At 40.5% G+C, this 26,680-nt stretch overlaps 1 protein-coding gene across 4 annotated transcripts; it reads right to left on the bottom strand.

Moving 5' to 3' along the window:
• Nucleotides 1-194: 194 nt before the first annotated feature.
• TBC1D31 (TBC1 domain family member 31) lies at nt 195-26,574 on the bottom strand. 4 transcript variants are annotated; one of them, XR_013947892.1, is made up of 22 exons: nt 26,380-26,574; nt 23,480-23,626; nt 22,780-22,895; nt 20,677-20,855; nt 16,727-16,878; nt 16,146-16,305; nt 15,705-15,905; nt 14,313-14,489; nt 13,426-13,505; nt 13,177-13,341; nt 12,759-12,892; nt 11,645-11,778; nt 10,844-11,023; nt 9,620-9,852; nt 8,884-9,036; nt 7,688-7,823; nt 6,748-6,840; nt 4,954-5,094; nt 3,748-3,938; nt 3,178-3,328; nt 1,298-1,414; nt 195-584 (listed from the first exon to the last, which is right to left on the bottom strand). XR_013947892.1 is itself a non-coding variant. In XM_080583623.1 (22 exons), exons 1-22 carry the CDS (start codon nt 26,457-26,459, stop codon nt 442-444), a joined length of 3,267 nt encoding a protein of 1,088 aa, XP_080439749.1. In that variant the 5' UTR covers nt 26,460-26,560; the 3' UTR covers nt 195-441. The 4 variants fall into 4 exon arrangements, 3 of the variants coding, with proteins under 3 accessions (XP_080439749.1, XP_080439750.1, XP_080439751.1); XM_080583623.1 differs by having other exon boundaries at nt 3,748-3,942; nt 26,380-26,560; XM_080583624.1 differs by having other exon boundaries at nt 3,748-3,942; nt 13,177-13,323; nt 26,380-26,554.
• Between the last annotated feature and the right edge of the window lie 106 nt (nt 26,575-26,680).

Raw genomic sequence — 26,680 nt, 5'->3', positions numbered from 1 at the left:
ATTCCATAGCCTCTCTGGGCCCTGTCTTCAGTGTTTGGCTCTCACTGTCAAAGATTTTTTTTCTCTAACTGCAAATATCCCTGCTGCAACTTGTAGAATGCACTTACACATCACTCACAAAAGCAGTATTTTCACAGTGGTTTGTTGCTTCAAGTCATGGCTTTGACCAGAGCCAATAAAGTACACAAATACTCTAAGTGTAATAACAATGGTAAAAAGTGAGTTTATTTTACAAGTAAAAATAGTATTATAATTACTGAGAAAATAACGAGGTTACAAACACTGCACATTTTTCTAGCTAGAATTTTATTTTTATATAAAAATATTTCCAAAGGCCTTTAAAATAAACAATCTATGATCAGTCTTTAATCACATTACACATAGTTAGGGTTTCAATGATTGATAATTTGAAAGTACAGCTGAGGTCCAGAGCACATCATCTCAAGTTGTCCACTTTGTAGATGAGAGATGAGTTGGAGGATGTCTAATTCGAGCCTGTGCAGTAAGCTTTTGTCTGAGCTGTCTGACTTCCGCCATCAGTTCCCGCTCTTGGCATGCCAGTTCTTGTCTTCTAACTGAAGACACTTAAATGCAAGAAACTCAGAATTAATATTGCAACTGTTTTCCGTAAATAACATGAATGTTTATTGGAAAAGAGGAAACTCCTGTAGAGAAACACTACATTTTATTACTGAATACCGTTGTATTTGAGACAGCCCTACAGCCTGCAAAAGCAAGGAACAGTTTTCTCCGAGAGTGGTACCAGGGCAAACTAAGTTTTGTTACAAAAAGGTCAGATGTTGATGGGGTGCTATGGCAGGTCCAAAGAAACATGTTTCCTGTTGCACGCAGAGTTTTATAGCTAAGATACAAGTGTGTGCTTTCATTGACTAGGACAGCCCTCAGGAAATTACTGAAGACTACTTCTTGACTATAACTCTCAGTAGGATTTTCACAAAAGACAGTTCTACACATGCCCAACATCCCCAAAATCACACAAATATGAAGACACAGAAAAAGCATAGGTAAAATTATCGGGTCAGAATGGGACTAAACTAGGCTGATGTTTAAAATGACTAGTCTCATAACGTGACACGCCTCAGGCACTTCCTACCTGTGCTATTCCTGGTAGTGATTTTTTTTTTTTAAGGTGTGAAGTAGAATACAACAATAAACCAGTCTACTGTCCACTAAACATCTACGTGACTAATAATGGCTCTATCACCCATCTAGGTGTTCCAGTAATGCATATAAAGCTAAACGTGAGGGAAAGGAGGGCTGTAACTTAGAAACTTACTGTATGATGATGACTCTGATGCAGACAAATCATTCAAACACACATTTCCAGACTTTGGCACCTGCTGGAATTCTACCCCTCTCCCTGTACGACCAGCCTTTAAATCGCGCAGCCTCTCTGTGGGAAATGGAGAGAAGGTGTCTTTGTAAACTCTAAGTGTTTAAATTCCTAGTGAATTTTTCTTGCTTGAGGTGAAACAGTTTTTCTGCAGGAAGCAAAACTGGAAGGAACTCAGTCCTACTAATGCCAAGTAGAATTTCCTCAGAATCTGAAGTCAACATTTTCAGTCTACGGGTCAAAGGCATGCATCACTGCACTTCATTTTAACTAATGACAGTTGCACATGTGCTGTTTCTTCCTATATAATTAATCTTCTAACAAATGGGCCACTAAGTTCATGCGGAATATGTCGACTTGTACTTGCAGTTTTAGAAGGAGACACCCATTTTAATAACTTACAGTTGCAAATTACTCAATATTAAAACCATCAGGCAAATTAGGGCAAAGTCAGAAAAACTTTGCCGAGAGCAATACTAATCATCCAGTCTTAACACTAATCGCTAATCTTGTGTGTGTGTGAGGAGATGGAAGAATAAGATAAATATCTGCAAACCCACCCAAATGCAGCATTTCAGAAGGATGTAGTGGCCAGTCCTGGAAGGACACAAAAACCTTTTTTTTTCCCCCCCCTCTGTGAACAAACACTTGGCAAAGTCACTTGTTGGTAGTGAGTTTGCTTTTCTTTAGGTTATTTGACAGAGGATTTCTAAGGGATGAGAGTTTATGATTGGTTTAAGCTGACATAAGCCTGTGCTCCTACCAAAAATGCCATTCCCATCCTTTCCTTCGCTCCTGGTCACAGCACTGCCTCTGTGCTGGCTCTGCAGCTCAACACTCTGTGGTGCAAAGTTAGATCAGATGTGACTGACGTTCTAGTCCTGGAAAGTAAGGACTAACGTGCAGTCGAATAAGCAAGCCGTTCTAGCCTGTCATGTAGCCTAGGAATAACAGACCTGACGCAAGAGGGTATGGGAACATGTGTCTGGCACAGGAAGAAGGAGGAAAAGTGTCCCTTCTGATGGCAGCCTACAAGAGGACACCGTTTATGAAATCACAGGGATTTGGAAAATCCTACCTTGTGAAAGAAAGAAATATGTTAGCATGAAGACGACATTATGGGAACAAAGGAAAGGAGAGAAAATGAGAGTTTGTACTCCATCTTGTGTCCTTTAACTGTATGAAAACAGCTGGGGAACTTAATTCTGCCAGCTCATCATGTGATTGGAATTACAGTTAGGCTGGAACAGTACTGATCAGGTTGGAGGCAAGACTGATGTCAGTGGGACAGTCTGAAAGATACAAATGCTTGATGACAAACTCCCATATAACCTTTGGTGAAACTGTTTTCACCCGTATGAAAAATATCTCTGCCTCTATCACAGGCAGCCCAAGCAGCAGGTATCCTCTAGGCAAACAGAAAATTACAGGCTGAGGTTTCCAATCTGATGAAAAATCGGTGTAAACTATCCTACGTTTTCTGTTTATCTGCCCTCCCAACAAACAATACAAAATAATGTACTGGGAGAAAAAGTATCCTCAGTTTTGGGGGTGCATGAGGGAACTGCTGGGAAACAGAATCGCACCTATACACAGGAGTCAAGTAATTCAATGGATCATTTATGTTGCTGCATCTGATGGATATCAAACTGAAGTTCCTTTCCAAGGCTGGCCTTACATATCAGTTACATGAAAGAATACTGCCAAAAAGCGCTTATATAAAGAACTTTATCTCTAACGTTAGATACTTTGTTTGTATTCAGTTGATGAGTCCAGGCCTTCATGACTGATACTCAGGAGAACTGCATTTTCTCTAAACTCACCGAAAAAGCCATCCTCTCTTTGCAGCTTTTCAGCCAAATCTAACGCACCGTTCATTTTGTCTTCTAAAAACTGCTTCCTGTGTTCATGTGCAGCAGCAGCAGCCTTCTGCTCTTCCTCCAGTTGTGCTTTTTTCTGTATAACTTCTTCCCACTGTGCAACAGAGATATTTAAGTGCATCTTCGACACATGTATTACAGGGAAAAGGCAACAAGCAAAACCATCTGGGTTATTACAGACTACACTTCATCCTTAAATCAAAAGGTATGTTATTACACCGACTGAATGCTTCCTTTTTGAAAATTTTCTCCTTCGAACACCTGACGAAAGGTTAAGAGTCTTGAATTAGAGAAAAAAAATGAGAGAAACTTACACAATTAGGAATATGCTTTCCTAAACCTAAAATATCCTCATTAATTTGCTCTAGTGCTTCCAGAAACTTCTGGTTGAAACTGTTCTTATTCAAAACAGTTCTTATTCAATATTTTTCAGTTTTATGCCATACTATGTTAAGGGCAAAAGACAGTTATGTTTGTGCCAGTCCCCCTTAGGAAAAGAAATAACGCAAATACCTTTTTTTCTTCTGCCTCCCTCATGGCCTTCAGCAGTTCGGCTTCTTTCACCCTGTTGTCGTGAAGGAGCTTGGCTATCTCTTCATAACGCTTCTCACGGTCCTGATCGTCGTGCCTTAGTTTGTGCAATGCCTGCAACCTCCAGTCGACCTCGATGCATTTCTGCTCTGCTTTGGCTAAATTTTCTTCAGCTACCTAAACAAAACATCTTTCTTACCAGGAATCCACTTACTTTATTTCAAGTACACAGCCTTACGTACAGACAAAGAAAGATCTTTTGCTGTCAAACTCGTGTGTCCTGCAGCATTGCTGTTAGATGTCCCTAGTAGGAGACTGCACCTGCAGTGCCACTCCCCCATTCATTACAGCAAGCTGTCACATCTGACAGGATTGTTTTCTGCTTCTTTTACACTCTTGATATTCTTTCTCTCCCCCGGGGCCTTTTAAATGAGACATAAGCTCACTCCACAATTTTGGGGATTTTGCTTTCCTACCATGGATTACATATCATTTCCAGGTGCTCTTAACATAAGAGCGATACCTGAATGCCAATACTTCCACCCACATCCATCTGCTTCCAAAAATTGAAGGCTGTTTACAAAAATTCAGACCCATATGTTTATTTCTAGACAAAATATAAATGCAGATGCCAAGCATATGGGTAGTGGGTTAGCTGCAACTATTTTTCCAACTGTGCAGTTACAAGTTCTGAGCTTGAAAATCTGAACAATTCCTAATGCCAAGCCATACACATTCATTACTGTGATCAGGAAGACAGCTTCTACAGTCAAATTTCCTGCCAAGTACTATCAACTGAAAGTTCCTTTGTGGCTTACTTTTGTTTTATTATGGTTACAAACAAAACATGTTCCTTAACAGGAGGAACTTACTCTGAAGAGCACTTTTGAGTCTTATATTCCTTTTAAGTTCTGGGAAGCGAAGGAAAATTAATACTCACGGCAGTCCCAGAGAATTTCAGTATTATATAGCTGCTTGGACACTTCAGTCAGATTTTTGAAAATGTCCAAACTTTTAGCATGCCATCATGATCTATTAATACAGGTAACTAGAAACTAGATTTCCTTCAAAATATTTTCACATTTACTCGTACTAGCTAATTGCAATTAAAATGCTATTAACTAGTACCACTTGTACTAGTTAACACCCTAACTTTCCCAAATTCATGTTAAAATCCAATCATCTTACCATCTGAGCTTTCTGTTTTTCTTCTCGATCTGTTTCCACCAATCGTTGAACAACGTGATCTTCGAGATCTGCCTTTCTTCGACTGGCATCTATCTCTTCTTTCATTTCCTGTGTGGAGCTCTCTTGATCTTTGATAAGATGCTGCCAAACACACCAGCATAAATTATTGTTGCTAAGCTACTTTTACAAAATTACCACTTTGGTAATTCTCTCTTTAACATTTATTAAAACTTCATTAAACTAGTATTTGAATATATCCACACATCTCATCCCACTGCGTATCATAACCTACCACAACTGTTCAAGAAAGTGATACTCCCTGCTGTTTTACCCACTTGGAATTATGCTAAGCCTGAGTCAGCACAGTGATCTCCCAGGTTTATACTGATGTAATTCCATTCTATGGATTACAATGGACCATGAAAGCAGAATTCCAACATAAATCAATTAGATTAATCATGAAAATATTCTCCATTTTCATGGCATATCTTAGCCAAAACCTCAGAATGCTTCACAAATATAAATCATGCTTCATATCACAGGGACTTAAAATAAACACATCTGCAGATTGAATGCAGAGATGATTTGTCAAAATAGTACAAATCAGCATTAGGTCTAGAAAGATAATTTTAACTCTTAACAACTTTTCTTCACATTCATCGGGGCGCATCTACAGTTTTCTGAAGAAGGCACAATCCCCTCCCAGACCTGCTGGAATCCGTTGAGCTGCGTCAGCAGGGTACTGAAGCACAGTTAACATACACTGCCTCTCAACGGGCCTTCAGAGATTGAATATAGACCCTTGCTGACAGCAGTAAAACAGTTCAGGGCATGGGCAGTGAAAACCTGCCTGTACAGGCTCTTATGGGCATATATCCTTGGTTAGTTAAATAATTAGTACCTTTCTAGCCTAAAGAGGATGGTCACTGTAGAATTAATTCCCCTTAAACAGCTGACTTTTCATGTACTGGAACACCAGTGATCCTACCCCGGTTTGTGTTTTGCAGCCACAGTACAGCTGGCGGTGTATTTAACAAATAAATGCTAAAAGAAATTTAGCCCAGTTATGGTCGGCACGAATTATAAAAAGTCCATGGCCAAAAGCTTTAAGAAGTCAAACACACATTACTAAGTCTTTGACTGGCAGCCTTGTCAACCATTATTATTAACTCACATTTAACTTTGCGTTTGAACAAATACTTAATACAAAAAAATAAGTATACAAAATAAAAACCTTTAATACTAAATAATGATCTTTTTGGATTACAATGTATGGCATTTGAGAAAGGAATTGCACCTTCCCCACAAACCATCCACTCCTTTTTGCTTAATGATGTTGCTGGCAATGAGACATTCTTTCATCCACTACATCAATCTGTCACACTGTTCCCTTCAGAAAACGGAGATATATCTGGATACCACAGATGAAAAGGTGGGAGTTTTGGGGATGAGGAACATATTGTTATAGACTTTTTTTCTTATTTACATGTTTCTCGCTTCTCTCAGCCAGCTGAGTATACAGATAAAGCCTGCATCAACCGAATGATGCCTCTGCTCAGAAGAAAAATAAAATGGGGAGGATACAGGCATTTTCTCCCAGAAAAATGGATAACAGTGAGTACTACTACTGCTTTTATTATCATAGGGTTTATTCTAAAAAGGGTATTAAAAAAGGGAAAAAAAATCATCTCAATTTTTCCTCATATTGTCTGGTTGAATGAATACAACCAAATCTGAGAACTGCATAGGAAGAACTATTAAATATAAACATCTGTACAGTTCCCTAACAGTTACCTGTTCAAAAAGCTGTCTCTGTGATTCAAGTTCCATCTGTCGTACTTCTACATCTTGAACGGCAGCAGCTGTTTCTTGTTCTCTTATGGATGCCTTCAGGAGAAGATAAACACATGAAAACAGTGCAAAGGAAAAAAATCTTCTCCATTTAAAAAATAATATCAAGAAAAATGTCCAAAACCAGAAGCAGCATTCTACTTCTAAGTTCTAGTTAACTTTCTGTTATATGACGAACAATGGAAGATACTGAAGATCAAAAGTACAGGGCAAGGGAGAGAAGAGGCAAAGAGGCACAGGAATAGTTTTGCATCCAGTCACACATTAGGGAAATGTCAGGCTTGATCTAGTGCTAATAATCTGTAAGATGCAGCTCCAAAGTGAATAAAAGCTCTCTAAATCCTGTGGAGGACAGTAGAGATACGAAAGTGGCCACCTGTGTTGAGCTGCAAAAAAGAAACTGACAGTTCCCTGAGTCAGCAAAGTGTGGTGCTGAGCTGCAAGGAATGGCTCTGCAAAGACTCGGTTCATGCCCATGAGGTTCTAAAGCTCGTGCTCCACTCTGCGTCTGCATGATGTCGTGCCTGAGCTAGTAACCCTGCAGGAGCAGAGCCAGGCTTGGCCAAAGGCGGTTTCAGAGACTCTCAATCAATGGCAGAGTTAATTTGCAGCCTGAATACAGCCCACAGACGACTGTTAATTGACTAGTCCTTTAAGGAGCTCATTACATTTTTCAGCACTGTTGGTATACAGATAAATCTGGCTTTTCCCAGGAGTTTTGCCAGCTAGAATTGCCCTAAATTATGCATTTATCACCTCATGCTAAATACACTTTTGGACTCACAAATCACAGTATATGAACTGAAAATTTAGTTCTACATTTTTTCTTGGTTATTTTTCCGAATAAACCTTCGAGAAAAGAATTGCTTGAGCAATACTCAGCTTTTCTAGCAATTTCATCATCAAGACGTTTCAGTTCCATTTGGCGCTGATCTTGCTGGTATTTCAGAAAACGCCTTCTCGAAGCATCTAGAAATTGTAGTTCCTTTACTTTCAGTTCTCTTTTCACAGCAGCTAGTCTTCAAAGACAAAATAAACAGAAACATGGGAACTTTTATGACCTTTTATAAAAGGTCAGTAACAAAGAGCACAAGCTTGCACCACGGTCACCCATCAGTTACTAGGAGCTAATCTCTAACTTGTAAAGCTTAGGGAAGTTGCTTTCATTCTTGTCAACTGCCCAGTTTTCATTTACAAGACGAAATTAAATTCAGAGACACACAGACATCCTCTAATGGCAATCTCTCCCAATTAAGCTTTGAAGCCCTGTGCTCTGTTTCTGTTGTACGTTAATAAGCACTAGTTTAGTATTGTAATGATCCAGAGCTGGAAACTATTCCTTAGAATAATTGCCAGTGTCCTGGTACCTCTTTCAGCACAAAATTAGTCCTATGTTTATTTGCAAAATATCAAACTCTTTCAAGGAACAAAACCACAAACGCAAGAATTACTTGGCAAAGAAAATCCCACTGCTCACTTTTTAAATAAAAGCCTACTTTGTAGGTTACAGAAGTTCAAGCCAAGTATCACTTTTAGTTGATCTAAAAACCTGTGGAGACATTGAAATTCTCAAACCTTCACAATCGCAAAACGTATGAACTACGGAATGACTTTGGTACTATCTCAACTCTTTACTCAGCAACTGAAAAATAAAGCCTTCATTTTTCTAAATCCACTGGAAATACAAGAACGTGTACAGTATAGCATCAGTACTCTGAGACTGTAAATGACTCTTGTATTTGCAGTTTAAGTCTGCCCACGGCCTGAAGTCTCAGTGTGCAGACAAAGAGCAATTGGCTGCCCAAGAGCATTCGCAATCTGAAGAGACCAGAGAAAAGACTGGGAGCTGAGACAAAAATATGAAGTGTCTTGGCCTCTGATCTGCTGTATTCCCTTGAGCATGGCAGTAATACAACCCAGATCTCTTCATTCCCACACCAAAATCTGACCCACCAGACCACACTGCTTTCCCACATTTCAATTTACACAAATTAGTGGCCATTTCTCCTTTACTCATGGTTAAAAATGTAATAGCAGGATACTGTAGCCAGGGCCCTAATGTTTCTTATATTGTAATACCTTTGCCTCTGTTCTGCCAGCTTCTTTTCTTCTTCCAGAAGCATTTTTCGCCTTTGTTCTTCAGCTTCTCGAAGCAATTCCTGCTTTCGATACCAAGCTTCATCTTCTGCCTTCCGTTCCTGTGCTTTAGCTTCTAACTCATGCATTAACTGTCTAAATGGAAGGAGATCATCTGTTCTTATATCACGACAAGTACCAAGAAATTACTTGATTACTTTGAAATCAATAACTGAAATGTGATTCATGAGACTATGACATCCCCTTTATGTACTACAGAAGAGTGAGAAAGATGAGAGACAGATGAGAAAGAGCTACAGTGCTGACTTTTACAGACAACAGGGCATTTCAGACAAATGCAGACATCTCCACATTCTTAACAAAAAATGGTTTCTAAATGTCTCTCGAAATCATGGTTCCCACTGATTTCAACTGCAAGCTCGGAATTCCTGGCCCTTCACAAAAAGTTGGACGTGACAACATGAACAAAAGTTTAGGTTCTGACTTCTAAGCTTTCAACTTCGAGGACTGGCAGCCCAGTATTTAGACCACAAATTTAACTTAAAAAACGCGTCAAGCCAAGTAACTATTTGAATGTTAAAGTTATCTTCCCCATTTTTTTTATACGTATTGCTTCTCTATTCTCAAGAATAAAGCATACGCAACATAACAGAAAAAGGGAATTGCGTCCACCTGTCCCTCCCACTTTGACACCGTCTTCAACTTTCCCATTAAATACCTCTCTCTTAAGTATTCAATTTCATCCTGTCTGATCCTCTCCCATTCCTGAGTTTGATAATCCACAATGAACTTGGGATATTTATTAAATACAGGGTACTGTCCTTTTGTAAGTGGTACGAAGTCATCAAGCACACGTTGTGGATGGATATCTGGTGGTGTAGCCTCCATAAAATGATAAGCTTCTTTAATCACAACGTTAATGTCCAGGTTGTTACGATGATGAAAGAAATACTGTAAGAGACATGTTTCCATTTACATTCTACAAAAGATTAAGCAAGTTTTTAATATACTTATGTAGGAATAATTAGGTAAATTAGCAAGCTCTATATCCCAAACGTTGATTAAAAAAGTGATTAAGTTGGCCCTACTGATTAGTAAAGTATCATGGGCTCAAGTGACTTGGCCCAAACGTCTTCAATTTCTAGAAGTATACTTGGGTTCTTTTCCTTTCCTTCCAACGACAGTTGTGAAGAGATTTAGGAACCTAAGTGTGATGTAAGAGCGTAAACTGCTCAAAAAGACACTCCTACCACTGGATAGACCTCACTCAACTTTTAGTGTTTAAACATGAACCACAGAAGTTCCTCTTCTAGCAGGACTGTTCTTCCCATCAAAGATCTTCACCAAGAAAGTCTTTCAGTTAGTTATTGAAATAATGTAGCAATAATGTTGTCTGATACTTGTCAGATTGCTCACAAGCACATTTTCAAGGTGGAATCCTTTGTCTACAGAGATGTTTTCATGTAAAAAAATCCTCCTCCTCCCTTGTAAAGCTAAACATAAGAAAACATTTTAGCTTAGCATCAGAAAACATCAAATAATATTGCCTGACTTCATAAATCTGAAAGCAAAATAATGAAACAACATGACAGAATTACTGTCTTTTGTCTCCACACACAGAAATCAATATTAGAACTCCAAATAAAAGGCAGAATTATTTTGTGGTTGATGAACCATTGCCATTTACTAAATAACTTTAGTGGCATTAGAAAGGTTATGGAAGCTTCTAGAGATCTTGTTGCATGAAACTGCAGGAAATTGCTCAATGTTTTATTCATTTACGTACATTTGTCAGGTACCAGATGACGTTGCTCAGAAATGTAATAATACATTAATATAGAACTGAAACACCTCCTTCAAAACTCCGTAACAACAGATAATGGTGTTTCACACTTCTCTGTAGCTACACCTTCAGGTGACTGACTTCAAAAAAAACATTTACCTCAAAATCCTGTCTTTGATTACAGTGAAGCAATGGAGCTCTGGAACATACAATATAGGCAACAACAATCATTAGGAAGTATGAAGGATGGTTAGAGAAGATATTATCAAAGACTTTGAGCCATTCTTCTCTTGTTAGAACCTCAGAGAACAGGGTTTCTAGAAGAGGCCAGGCATAAACCTACATCATTTGGGAAAATTGAAAAAACAATCCATTAGTCGAATTTTGCTATTTCTTTCACAGAAATAATATAAAATTTTCTTGCCTTATACCACGAGTCTAATTATTTATGAAAGAAACAGGAACTAAACCAGAATATTTGAAGATACACTTTATTCCCCACTATAAATATTCAAAATGAATATGGGGTAAATATACATAATTTTCTTAATTCCCTGGATGTGTTTAGCTTTGTGAAGCTAAAATCATCCTTAATGATAAACATGTATAATTATGGTTTTGCCTTACTTACAAAATTCATTCATCACACCTACGTTGAAATAAATAATAAAAAAAAGAAAGTAAAAATACATTTATAATTTGGCCAGTAGATTTTCAAGCACTGTACACTTGAAAGGGAAGATCTCTAAGAACTACAATAGCATATACATGAGATTTATGACTATGCAAAAAAGAAAAGTTGCAGGAAAGCAATGATATATTCTTTATACTCCTATATCATTCACTATTATTTAATGAAAACTCCTTCAATAAAAGAATTATGTCAAAATAAAACACTAGTGCACTATCTATCATTCACTGCAATGACATTTCATATACAAATGTAGGCTAGAATGTTACCTGTGAGGTCACGTTGTATTTTATAAAATGCTGAAGTAGTTCTTTGTCATGATGTGCTAAAATATTTTCCATCATACTAAGGACATTAACTGGAGGATTGGGAAAATACTCAAACCAGTGCTGACAAAAATTAACTAAAGAAGAAACAAAACAAAACACAATCCATTGTAATCCAGAGAGGAAGACTCTTGACAACTTTAAGCTTTGTTTATAATGTCTGTGAATTTAAGAGGAAGTTTTAAGCGAAGTCTATTTAAGGCATTCCTATCTCTCCTACCATTTATTCCTACACCATTTCCACAGTACGCTGCTCCTCCAGCTGCACTGGCATGAGTGTGTCAGCACGCTGTGAACCAGCTTGGGAAACTAATCTGGCTCAAAGATAAAACGAAACGAGTCTGTGTGCTGTGTGGCTAGGTGGTTGGGGGCAGATGGGAATACTTAAGCCAGTTTTTCTGTCTCATCAAGCTACAGCCTGGATCAAGTAATTTTTAACATACTAAGAATAATTTTGGTAAACTTGGGTACTTATTCACTAACAGCATGTGTTTGCAAAGTGTGTATGGATGCTTGGCAGTACTTATCTTCTGTAGATTTAGAAGCAGCTGCAACAACTAATTTAAGTGTAGTGCACTTTAATTTAGTATGTTTTTTCAGATGACAGCCATAGAGAGCTTTCAGCCAAATGTCTAATTTTGAGGTACCACGTGTTTAGGACAGCTAAACACAGTAAAACTTTAAAAGAGATCATTCCCCTTTGATTGGGGTGGGCTTGACTACTTTTCCCATGTCTCAGATACAGATTTTAGTTATTAAATATGATGCAATTATGCAAGATACATTCATTTTTCATGATTAGACTTTACAAATGCTGTAAAACTGCTTGGTTTTGCTACAAATACTGCAAAAGGAAGTCTAATATCTTGTTTTGATTTAAAAACAGGTTTTGGTTTTAAACGTGCAGCGCTACATATTAATTCCTGGCAACACCTTTAAAAGAGAGTCTGGTGACATCTTAGGAAAGCACTTCATTTCATCAGGAAAAACTCTTTTGCATGGGAAAGCTTAAACATGTTGCATCATATTTGACTTCTGAAAATCGTTGCTTACCTACCTACTACTGTAGCAACAACTTCAAAGCAGATCAGCTGGTTGTTCTGGAATAATTTTACAAATGGGAATGCTAGCAAAGGAATATAAGGCGTCTCACCAAAGATAGCAGACCAGTGAGCTAGAGCTGATAAGGTCCTGCATATAAAGGCAAGAAAAGGTGTAGAAAACATTGGTCCCAAACCAAACAAATGCTTTTTAGAACTATCATACTATCATGTAAAACGTATCATGTATCATGCTATCATGTGAAATTCAAACTAGATGCAGGATTATACCGGTTATAAAAACAAAAATGCATCAGGGCACTATTTCATTTTAGACTTTTCCTTCAAGCTGATTCCAGCTACTGCATACACTTCAGATCAATATATGAAAATATAAAGCTGTAATATTTAAGTAGATATAAATATACATTTTACCTCTGTAAAACTCTCAGCAGTTTCCTGCTTTTGATCGGATACTCATTCTGAATATTCACAAACGCACTGTGGGTACCCTTATCTATTAGGCTACTGAATGCTAAGTGGTTTTCAGGAAGTTGTAATAAGGAACGCCAAACAAACATCCTGTAATTAAAATGGAGACTTAGTCAAGCAGCTTCTCTTTCATAGGCCAGTAAACACACGCAAATTGATTTAGTGCAAGCATGAACATGCACACAAACATACCTGTATTTTGCTGGATATTCGCCGTATCCTTTCAACAAAGCCTGTAGACGTTTCTTGTTTAATCCACCTGGCAATTCATTCTACAAAACAGGGAATCAACGATAAATCTAAGGATTTCTTGTTCTTTACCTCCTTCCTTGCACAGTAGCTAAATAATGAAGCTCTTAGCATAACATTAAAGAAAAACTATAATGTGTACAGCTACTTTATCCCAGGTATTTCAACAATGAAGATCATTCATCTCCTGCTGAAATCAAACAGCTGACATTGATTTCCAGCAAAAGCAGACAGACCCTGACTGACTAAACTATATATAAATAAATGATGGATATGGTCAACCAAAGAATATTTACATAAGAAATGGATTATGTTCTGATGAATGTCACAGGAGAAAATATCTATATGTGTGTGTGTATATATATATATATATTTGCAGATATGACTATATATATATATATCTAAGACTCAAGATAAAGACATGAAGAGAAGGCAGCACAATGATGAGGGAAGGGAAACAAATGTACTGATAACGCATCATCTGACCAATTCCAAAGAATGAAACAGCTTCCAGGCAGACACCTTAGAAGTGCAGTTTGCTAGCAGGGAAGCAGATCAGATCTGCCAAATAAGCAAATGTGTCACAAGTTGCTTGAACAACTTCAGAGGTACCCAAACCTGACTGGAGGAATGGTAGCTCTGGCTGTGTCACATAATACAGGCTGAACAGCGAGCAGAAATACTGTAAAGCTCCCTTAACTCTGCTCAAATGTCCAAGTGAATCAGTGCTTGAACTTATTCTCTAAAGTAAATGGCTTTTTTTTTTTCTTTTTGCAATGAAATTAGAATGCTGCAGACTGGAGAACAAAACATTTGCAATTTCCTCCTACCTCTTTATTTTCAAGTGATGTGTTTGCTTGCACTTTCAGCAGTCTGGTTTGAATTTTGTTTCCTTTGGATTTCCAAGGCCGCTCTGACCTTCCTGAAGTCACTTTCATCGTCAGCTTATTTGCCTCTGACTTGCACTTGGGCCAATCCTCCACTACTTTGAACTGGGGTGGTGGAGGCTAATATTAAGCGAAAATAACTTGGTTAACATTTTGTAAGACCGAATAAATCACACTATAATTTAATGTTAACTATTTTATATGCTATATCCTTGAGCTTGATGGCCATACCATGAAGAAGAGAGCCACATTTATAACAGAAACAAATATATATGGTCTGAATACTCCTGAACATGTATGCCAGAGAATTAAGCTGCTAGTAATAAACTAGCAAGAAGTACTGTGAGAACGTTTATGTAGCTTCCAAACGTCAAATCAAACATCATGTTATTTCCTTGTTTAATAAACACTAAGATACAATTGGGATAGTATAAATGTGTACCACGTAGCATTCTGGTTATTTATTTTAGTATGTTTCTCAATGTTACTAAGATACTTTGCATTTCTATAGCACCTGTTAGAAGGAACACAAGAGACCTTTACAAACTTAAATTAATCATCAGTGTCAGGTAGGCATTAATTCAATTTTGGAGATTGGGAAAGCAAGGAACAAAGTGGATATCCCAGTTCATGTCAACCCGGCAGCAAAAGTGCAAATGGAATGCATGTGTGACATCTTTACACATCCTTCCTCAGCTCCAACTCCTTCATTATCCAAAGCTGGTTACTGTTTACTTCAAAGACGTGGTGATTAAAGATATATGGAATTCTGGATTTAGAAACCTGACTCCCATTAATAAATTACTTTAATAAAATAAGAACTGGTATTTAGAATGTTTGTTATTTAGGAAGGATTAGGAGTATGATTGTGCCATAATGATGGATGCTGGTATCCAATAACACAGCAAGAAGAACAAAATCACAGTAACAAAAAGACCATTCATGCCTGCAGTTTAAGAGAGCATTAGCTGCAAAACTCTTCCTGGTAGGAAATGGAACAGAAGCGGCACAATTGTGCTGTTTCCATCTCCCCCCAAATGTCATTACAAAGTAAAATCGGTCCATATAAATCACTGTAGAAAGAAATGCCATCTCCCCCTCCTCCCAAAACCAGAAACACAATGATGCACTTTGAAAACACCACATTACCTGACAGGCTCGAATAACAATGAAGGGAACCCAACAAGCCACTTTTTCTGTATTTGTAGTGTTAAATATGACACTGCCACACTTCTAAGCCAATGATACATCAGCAAACTACTGCTGATACAAAAGTTACGCGGACAAGTGTCACCTTTAATAGGATTTACTGCAGTTATGAGACATGTACCGTACCTTATTTGCTTCCTGAGTCAAAGCTTGGACACTGTATAAATTGACACTACCATTTTCCATTACTGATGCAATATACCGTCCATTGGGGCTAATCGCTGCTGTGCTAATTCCCTCTTCATGACTCCCAATGGCAAAAAGCAGTTTGCATGTTTCTATATTGATAAATCTCATAATATTATCTTGACTTAATACTCCAAGGACCTATAAGTTAAAAGGATTCATCAGTAATGCTGTCAATGTAAACCAAAGAGGAATACTAAATTAAGGACTGACATTCCATTAAACTGTAAGAGCAATTGAACAAACATTCAGCACTGTAGCTTTCCTCTTGTATGGTATGGGCCCATCTCCCCACTGTCCCCAAAAAGCCCTTAAAGTACTTGTGTTGCCTTGAGTAACCAAACATCCCCCCTCAAGTTTTATTTATTTATTAAAACTGACCTGATTGGAGCCCCCATCAAAACTGTCCGGGAGGAATTCCAGATGGCGAACAGCTCGTACTTTTGTAGGCATCTGGATTATTTTTATCAGCTGCTTTGATTCTAAACACCATAAGTGAAGATGATTTGATTTTCCACCAGCTACAAAAATCCGGCCATCTCTGGATCACAGAGGAGGCAAAGTTTCTCAGTATTCATCAGAATACTATAATTTAAGCTAGTATTAGCTACAGAGATCATACATTTCTTTCTATGCCCTCAAATCACTTGGGAATCTATCATTATTCCTGTCATACTCTCCTGAAAGAACAAAATAGCTCCTAAATAATAAAATTGCTTTTGTAATAGATGAACCTTATTTTAGTGGTCATTAAATTAAATTACTTTATTTCAACTACTATGGGACTATAATAAAAACCGCTGTTGACCCTTGCTGCAAGCGTCAGTTGTAGCAGATTTCAAAAGCTTATCATAGCATATAGCTCAATGCTTCCATAAAACATGACAAATAAGAAAAGAAAAGCGGTTTTAATATTACAGGTTTTGTAGTTTGTCTTTAGAATGTTTAAAATAGCAATTTACCTGGTAACTGCAAAGCTCTTGTAAAGGAATGTAGAACCTTCTACTGCAGTTGGCAACTGGTATTTACAGTGCAGAGTATCAAATTCCCATGCAAAAACAGAATTATCTCTGAAACAGCTGAGGATGGTGTTACTCAATGGAAGAAAAAAAACCTGAAAGAATATGAAAAAGAAAAAAATGGAATGACATTGTCAAGGAATTACCTTTTACATTGGATCAAAGTGAATGGCAGAACAGAACAGAGCAAAAAAATCCATGACAGTATGGATATTTTGGTAACTGTGTAATGCAGCTGCAATGCAAGGCTTTGATCCCACAGTGGGATCCTTCCTCCTGTAACAGACAAGTCTGCCATGCTCTCCCTTGCACTGGGTCAGAACTTGTTGTACCTTTTGCTAAGCCAGTTTAACTCACCAAAATGACAGAAATCTTTACCTGGGTTATTTTTGTGACTGTCTTATGGAGGGTTCTGATGAATGCCAGAGAGGGTATAACACAGGTACTGGGAAAATGCACCCAGCAGCAGCAAAGGATGGGAGTGAGGAGCCAGAACTGCTCACTGAGCACTGGAGGGTTTTGAAGAGCTTGCTGCATCTTCTACAAACTAACTTCAGCTTTCAACAGCTTGCAAATGTATTGTGTGAAGCACTAACCTTCAGACCTAAGCTCCTTAATTTTACATACAATTATTAAATGTTATAAATATTGTAGAAAGTTTAGCAGTGTATTCTGCAACTACGAAATGCAGAGTTTGCCATGAAAGCAAATAAAATCAAAAAGCTTGTAAATATATTTTTTTATTATTCTGAACGGGTGTATTGTTTATGTGCAATTCCTTTTGATAAAAAAATGGATTTTTTTTACATGTTGGGATGTCATCAGATACATTCTTGCTGAATGACAAACTACTAGCCTAAACAGAGGTTCTGCTTTAGCAGCAGCACACGCAGCTTCAGCTAACTCCCTACAGCTATGACTTTGAAGGTTAAATTCCAAGTGTTTTTGGCTATTTGTTCATTGAGGGACTGACTACCTGAAGGGTTCACTAGCTGACATTTACAGTCAGTGCCAAGAAATTCAGAGTTTTGGTCCAAATTGTTCCTCTGGGCCTTGAAATCTGGATAAATGGGACAGGATTCATGTTGCTGAATGTCAGTGGCTGAAAGTTGGATGTTCAGCCCAATTCAGTCACTTGACAGTGAGCAGAAGTTACCTGTGAGGAAAACGTCATTTCACCTACCACAGTAATTTCTGTTCAGACAGACCGAGCTGCCCCTTCTCCCTCAGGGACTGAGGAAGCCTAGACAATGAAATGAGAGTAAATGCCTATCGTGCAGATGGATGAAGTTAAGCAACATGATTTCCACCTTTTCTTACTTCCTATTATCAAAAAAAGTCTGTTGCTCCTTCCAACAGTAAACGAAGCCCTAGGAAGGGTTTAAAGTTGCTATTTAAGTTCTGGCAAGTTGGAGTAATGAGCAGTTCCTCGTTTTCTGCTTTGTCCTAGAAAAATACCACAAGCTGGTCACACGCAGCTGCTGAATGAGCAGCAACGCTTTGAAAATGGTCATTACAGATGTTTTTTCTTTAGCTCTTCTTCCTCATTTGTCTTTTTTTCCACCTGCCATTCTTACAGCGTGCAACTCAGCCTGTCATATTAACTTTGCTTTGTCCCATACCAAATGAACAGAAGGTGTGTTTTGGAGTGCAGTCTGGGCTTAAATGAAAGGGTACCCCAAAGAACTCTACAGACTGGTGTGAAATTAACTAGCAAGCAGGAGTCCAACTTTGGACAATGAGCGTCATGGCTGTGTCTAAAAATAAATCTGATCTTTAATAAAGCACTATCTGTATATCTGGAATCATGGCATAGGAGTAAACAGCATTATCTCTATTCTAAAGACACCAAAATGAAATCCAGATAAGATGGATTACTTGCATGAAGTCCTATCAGGAATTGTAGAGCCAAACCAAAATTGCAGGCTCTTGCTTCCCAAACAGTGATTTATTCACCCAACCGCAGTCACTATTGTTTGGATTTAAAAGTCTGTTTCTGCATTGTAACATCCTGATCCTACCAAATTCCAAAAGTCATTCATCAGCGAGAAGCCCCTGCATGTAGCCTAGACAAAGAAAGATGAGCAGCAGAAAAATCACAGAATGGTTTGGGTTGGAAGGGACCTTAAAGCCAACCCAGTTCCAACCCCCTGCCCTGGGCAGGGACACCTCCCACCAGACCAGGCTGCCCAAAGCCCCATCCAGCCTGGCCTTGAACACCTCCAGGGTTGGGGCACCCACAGCTTCTCTGGGCTGCCTGTGCCAGTGCCTCACCGCCCTCTGAGTGAAGAATTTCTTCCTGATATCTAATCTAAACCTATCCTCTTTCAGTTTAAAACCACTATCCTTTGTTCTATCACTACATGCCCTTGTAAAAAGTCTCTCTCCGTCTTTCTTGTAAGCCCCCTTTACACATTGAAAGGCTGCCATAATAAAGATCTTGTAGACTAAAGAAATGCAGCCTTCTTTGGAGAGAAGACTTGATAATTATTTTCGTGATGTGCACTAAAGAGCAGCTTTAATACAGCAACTAAAAACGTATACACAATCTCCTCCAGTAATTGCCAGGTGACTATTTCAGGCTGACAAAATTCCTGCCTGACCTAGTACAGGGTGAAAGCACTCAGATGAGGATCCTCATTCTTTACAAAATCAGCATAGCTGTTCAGTGACCAGTCTGATGAGAACTTCGGTTTGAAGTGGTACGGGTACGACTATTCACTGTAGGGCAGCACGTGTGCAAGCACTGCTCAGGCACTGCAGTGGTGCTTTCTGTAGTACAAATGCCCAAGTCTGACGTTTGGTGGCGCAAGCAGACCTATTTAAAGAGGCATAACACCATAGTAGACCTATTTAAACCACTCCCTGACACAAACCTACTCTTTCTCCTCCCCTGTGTTGTTCCAGTATTGGTGCACAGCGAACCAAACCAAAGAAACCACTAAGCTAAAATGCAGCAATTTCTTTTTGCTGAGTTACTTCTCAGCTTGTTTGCTCCTACATTCAGTGCTTCGTGCGCACAGGAGGAAGAGAAGCTTTGGAATAAGCAACTGAATGGGGTAGGTGGTGGTGACTAAGTTACCATCACCATCCCAAAACTGTTTTTTGAACAACACCCTTAGAATCACAAATTCCTTCAGGTTGGAACTGATCTCCGAAGGTCATCTGAGCCCATCCCCAGGTCAAAGAAAGGCCAGCCTCCAGGTTAGATTGGGTTGGTCACAGTCACAGCCGACCAAGTTCTGAGTAAAGATACTCATCGGTTCCTTTCATGTTCCCAGCAGATCTCTGCAACTGCTGACCACACACTGGTCTGAGTGATGTCAGGCAACAGTCAGGGAGATACACCCAAGGAACGCAGGAAAGATTCTGCTGAATTTTTAAAAGTATCACAGTCATAGAATATCCTGACTTGGAAGGGACCGATGGGGGTCATTGAGTCCAACTCCTGGCTCCACACAGGATGACCCAAAATCAGACCCTGTGTCTGAGAGCGTTGTCCAAACACTTCTTGAACTCCGGAAGGCTCGGTGCCACGACCACTGCCCTGGGGAGCCTGTCCCAGTGCCCGACCACCTCTGGGTGCAGAACCTTTCCCTAACCCCCAGCCTGACCCTCCCCTGTCCCAGCTCCATGCCGTTCCCTCGGGTCCTGTCGCTGTCCCCAGAGAGCAGAGCTCAGCGCCTGCCCCTCCGCTCCCCTCGTGAGGGAGCTGCAGGCCGCCATGAGGCCTCCCCTCGGCCTGCCCTGCTCTGGGCTGAGCAAACCAAGGGACTTACTTCAGTGCTCCTCACACATCTTGCCCTCTATTTTCAAGTACTGTGATTTTAGCATGTGGTATTACTCCTGCTGAGGTATGCTTGCTTGCCCTTTAGCAGTTGTTCTTTACTCACCTTCTGTATACCCACAGAATGACGAACGTTCAGCTTTCTTTTCCTTTGAAAGGTGTCCAAGTCCCAGAGCTGCGCTGTATCAGTGGAGGTAGTGATGGCATACCTGCCTGAGCCATTGACCGAGATGGAAGACACTGAAGAATCATGTCCTCTCATCCAGCTAACTAGCTCCTTGGTTTCTGGGGGAGTTGATGGGAAAATAAAGAATATGAAAGTCATTCCAAGTGCAATGACTATTACACACTTCATTGCCAGCACTATGCTGTGAAAGGGACTTTTAATCACACCAGGTGTACGACCATTTTACCATCACAATCCACCAAACAAGAAACAAATATATCAGTCTTCAGATTATTATTATACCACAGAGAAACATAACCTCTTCATCTCTAAATAACAGGTTTAAGTAACAGATTTCATAAATTATTCTCAGCTCCGCACAGAAATCCAACCTGCACAGGCTTGTTTAATTTAGCCTAAGAATCAATCATAAGAAATCATGAACGTTAAGATCAGGTAAATTCAGCATGCCTTGTGGGCAGATTATCTGATGTGAACACCGGCAGAAGGATCTAGAAGTTGAATATTCAGAAGGCTGAACGCTCTAGTTAGAGTTCTCCACTTGTTTTGACTTGTGGACGATCCGTGTGAATGATTACGCAGCTATTTACAGGTGCAAGGAAAAAAGGTTTAATGACAATGGGCAATGCCTATAGAAAAGTACAGTCAGAAAGCAACACCTCATTAACTCTTTTAGAGTCCAAAACATTTTTCTGCTGTGCTCTGCACGCCGAGGAAATAGCTCTCTGACTACATTGTCTCCCACTGGTGACTGCGTGACCACTAATCCTTCCTCAGCAACTGAACTGCAGTTGTGGCAATCAGACTACGTACGCGGGGCAGTCTGCCTGACCGCCCGCGGGGCGCTTCCAGCCGACCGACTGCTACGGCATCAAGGGTGGGAAACGGCTGGAACGCAGCTCGCGAAGCCTAACAGCCAAACTTGCTGCTGGGCTTACGGAGAGTTGAGTGTTCAAAGCTGTTGTCACACGGGAGGACGACATGGGATTGCAGAGAAGGGCTTCTGAAGTAGGGGATGGGGCCCACCGACTATTATCTAACACACCTCTAAGGGTAGCTCACCCAGCGCTGACTTATGTGAAGATCACTTACATTTTAAAACATTCTTCGGTATGATTTGGTATCTGGAAACAGAGCCATAAAAACATGCAGGACCGTGGGATAATTAGCAATATTTCTCTAAGTGCATCCAAAAACAAAAACTTACCGTGGTTGAAAGGAAAAGCCAGGAGGATTTCAGACCTTATCTCCTACTCTTCTTTTATTTTGGGAAACATTGTTACTTTAAAAACTGCACTAATAATATCAGCCTCGAACCGCCCAAATCGCAGGTAAGTGACTCCTATGGCTTTTTAAAAAGACTTAAGTCCAGACGATATGAGACATTGCAGTTACAATTTTGACAGGTTAAGTGAGGAAGAATGAATTGTCAATGCCCTTCACCATTTAACTTCTAACCAAGTCAGAGGCACACAGCTAGCCCGCGAAGTTAATTTTAGATATTGCTTTTGAATAACAATACAGATCTGCTGGCGTTCTCAATACAACTGACAATTCTTTTAGTATATAAGCTTACTTTGTTTACAGATTTTACTGTAAACATAGTTTACAACTGGTTCAGTTGCAAACTAACATTGTTGACTGATTTTGCTTTGATTTTATATAGAATACCTTGTTCTAAAAAAAAAACAAACAACGAAACATACATAGATTTGCATTAAAAAGGTAAAATATATAATTGTGATCCTGTGCCAGCCTTCAGCTAAACAAATGCCTGTGTGACTCAGTGGGAACAAGAAGCTCTGACAAAGTGAAGGGTTTATTTACCCCCGGGACCATAACCCATACAGGCCTCACAGGTCTCAACTTGTGTTTTTTTTGTTTTCTTGGGGGTGGTGGTAAGAACACAAGGCATGAGATGCATAAAAGACTTCAATCAATTTACAAAAAATTGAGATTGAAACTAAAATTATAAAGGCTTTCATAACTATCCGGATAATAAACCTTTAAATTTCGCCTTACCCGTATCAAAGCACTTAATAGAATAGTCTGCCAAAGCCACCAGGAATTCTGTCTTTCTGCGAAGATTAAATGCCAAAGCAGTGCACGCCTGCATTGTTCGCTGAACAAGGTTGAACCTATTTAAAAATACACGGCCTCATTGTGTTAGCAAACTTGGGGTCATTATGTCAAGTGAAGTAATGGCTTAAACAGCTTCAACATATTTCACCAAGAAATAAATTAACTCAAAGGAAGGGAGCAAATAAATCATATCTACTTATAACAAATACAACAATCAGTGCTGATACTGTACAATTTAGTAGTGTAAAACTGAAAAGACATTAATGTACTTCTGCAAAATGACGATATGGACTAATTCGTTGTAATTCATGGCTCATATTACTAATTGATCAGTACTGGTCACAGAACAACTTCATTGGTAGTCTTTAATCACTGAAGGTCTGTGAAACTGCTGTTTGTTCGGTTTACAATTACAACCCTCTTATCTTTTTGGAACAGCTACGCTAATAAAATAGGACACAGGAAACCTACATCAGACACTGGCTGGCAGCTTCAGCTCTGAGCAAACCTCCATCCATCTCCACAGCCACAGAAACCTGAGGTTAAAACCAGACCTGTGGCACAGTGGCAGGCAGGTTCCATGTCCCTGAATGTTACAGACAGCAGGATAATTACAATATCTTGATATAAATATTCTTACCTGTTTCCTTTCAGGTCAAAAACATATATATTGCCTTGGTGGTCTCCGGCAAGGAGGGAATCTCCAGAACTGTCAAATGCCACATTCAGAAACCGTATCGTCTTTGAAGGAGCTCCTGGGGCACTGTGAGTTATATTTACTATAACTCTGTGAAGAAAGCAAGCAAAACAACCTTGTTTAGAATTGTTTTTATAGACATGCATTTTTCCACGACCTAGAATTTAAAGATTCCTAGGTTATGGTTTTAGAATTCTGATCATTCCTGGTGTTCTATGAGAAATCTTCCATGAAAAACATGTATTTCTAATATTAAAAATACACTAAATAAAGGAAGTTGGAAGGTAGTTGGAAGGTAGTTATAGTCAGGAGATGTTAAAGAAAGCAGGCAGGGGGAAATTCACCATCCATGGTCCTTTTATGTGGGCCCGAGTTCACTGATTTTCATTTATATTATTGAGTAACAGTAACTTGTATGCTGGTGTATCAGCTACCAAACTATCTGAAAACACAGCCCAGTGCCCAGCAAGGAGCCTGCCTCTTTGTTGTCACTGTAAAGAAACAAGCTAGAGAAAACTGAAAAGCTGTGAATTACTGTTAAAAACAAACAAACAAACAGGAACAAACAACACTTGGATTAGATGTGGAGAGGTTGGGGGATAGGGGAATCTGTTTTAACGCCACTTCTCTCCAGAGTCTTCAAAAGCACAAAGCAAGCCATCTTTATCATTGTTCATCTGAGGTATTACAGAGCAAAAGCTACTGCCTTCTCACGTTCCCTCCCTGCGTCACGCTGCTAGCATAAAATGAAGCCAGATGCAGAACAGGACCCCATGTGCAGAATGAGCCAGAAATGGATGGTTTTTCCCAGGAAGCAGCACAGTAAGATTTGGGAGGCCTGCTGCTCCTGGATTTCTTGGATAATGCTGGGAAAACCAATATTATGGGAGGCTGGTTAAGGACTTCAGGGCCCTTACAGAACACTGTGGCCATGACAGTGTAAAATCCTGCTATCTACCTGCTGTCAGGAGAGCAGAATACGTAAGCCAATGCCTGCATGCAACTGCTGGTGTATGCACGAAGTGTGAGTGAACCCCAGGAGGGCCACGCAGCTATCGCACAGGCTAGAGATAAAAACTAATTGTACTTTGTCTTGCTATGCCCGTCCCTTTCTGGGATAAAGGGGAAGGGCCATAAAAATGAAATTAGAAAGATAATAAGCTATTTAAATTAACAGCTTGTGATAAATTAGTATCTTTAGCATCATAAAAATACAAAGTGTGACTTCACATTTCCCATGTCAAACACCACACAGGTATGCAAAAACAGCATTCTTACTGCTCTTCGGTTTGGGACAGACAGTATTTCAAACACTTTTTAATTAAACTCTTGTGGGAATTTGCCCTTGGTATTTAAGGAAGTTAAAAATAAAAACAAACAAAAAACAAATTCAGGACAATTCTGACATTTACAGGTTCCAAATAAGTTATTTTGAGCATTTAAGCTCAAATGAAATAAGCTATTTCAGGATGCTTAACTGGTGCACCATTAGAGATGTTCAGCCTTCGGAATAAATTACGTGTAACCCTCACATCTACACCCGTCTCTGAGGCCAGCACCTCAACACCCGTGTACTTGTATTTAGCGCTTTAGTGATGTACATAGTGATGTTCTGTATCACTGATATGATCTGAAACATCACACGACCAACTACACACTTTTGGTTACACAGAGGATAAGGTGTAATCACAGAATCACTGAGGTTGGAAAAGACCTCCGAGATCGTCTGGTCCAACCATCCCCCTACCACCAATGCCACCCACTAAACCATGTCCCTAAGCACCACGTCCAACCTTTCCTTGAACACCCCCAGGGACGGTGACTCCACCACCTCCCTGGGCAACCCGTCCCAGCGCCTGACTGCTCTTTCTGAGAAGAAATGTCTCCTCATTTCCAACCTGAACCTCCCCTGGCACAACTTGAGGCCATTCCCTCTGGTCCTATCACCGGTTCCCTGTGAGAAGAGGCCGACCCCCAGCTCCCCACAGCTTCCTTTCAGGCAGTTGCAGAGAGCAATAAGGTCTCCCCTGAGCCTCCTCTTCTCCAGACCAAACACCCCCAGCTCCCTCAGCCGCTCCTCACAGGACTTGTGCTCCAGGCCCTTCTCTGGACATGCTCCAGGGCCTCGATGTCCTTCTGGTACTGAGGGGCCCAAAGCTGAACACAGCACTCGAGGTGCGGCCTCACCAGAGCAGAGTACAGGGGAAGGATCCCTGGTCCTGCCGGCGGAACACTTCCACTATAAACTACAGTGTTGCCCAATCCCTAATTGCCGAGGTGAGGCATTGCTCACAGCGCCGTTACACTGATACAGCGACAGGTGGAGTCCAGTGAAGTTATTTCTCCTGCTTTGATGTTTTAATACCTGGGGGGGGGGGACTGGGTGCTGGCTCACCCAAATGCCCCAGGCGGGTCGCAAAACCAGGGAATAATTCAGGGAGAATTCAGGAGGGATTCGGGAGGAATTCAGGACAGTTCAGGATAAATTCAGGAAGAGTTAGGGGATATTTCAGGAGGGATTCAGGGAGATTTCAGGTGGGAAAGGTCCCCTCTGGGCGCCCCTCACCGGGCAGGCCCAACTTAGAAACCAGAGGGGCCGCCCAGACCAGGCCTGGACGCCTGCAGCCCACCCATCGGGCCTCCTGCCTGCCTTCAGAGCGATTTAATTTAATTTAATTTAATTTAACTTAATTTAATTTAATTTAACTCCACCCCCCCCCCCCCCGACCCACCGGGGAGCTGCCCCCGGCGCTGCCCCCGGCTCCCCCCCGCCTCCTCAGCCCCCCGCCTCCTCAGCCCCCTCAGCCCCCTCCGCCCCCCCCGGCAGCCCCAGCGGCCGTTACCCGCCGCCGCCCGCCGCCGGGCCGGGCCCGCGGGCCCACAGCGGGCCCTGGCTGCGGCCGCCCAGCTCCCGGCTCGGCATCCTCCGGGCTCCCCCCAAACGGCCGCCAAACGGCGGAGGGAGGGGGAGCCGCGCTCATGGTACGGCCCGGCCCCGCTTTGTTGATAGGGGGAAATAGGGAACAGGAGGGTGATTCCCCCCCCGCTCTGATAGGATGGGATGGAACAGTCCCCGCCCGGCGGCCGCGGGGCGTGCTGGGAGATGTAGTTTCCGCGCGGCGGGTGTTGCCGAGCCCGCTCGTC

Source organism: Anser brachyrhynchus (genome assembly GCF_964034855.1).
Source record: "Anser brachyrhynchus genome assembly, chromosome: 2".
Classification (NCBI taxonomy): Eukaryota; Metazoa; Chordata; class Aves; order Anseriformes; family Anatidae; genus Anser; species Anser brachyrhynchus.
Note: the sequence above shows the minus strand (reverse complement) of the source record. Positions and strands in the feature narration are given on the sequence as shown.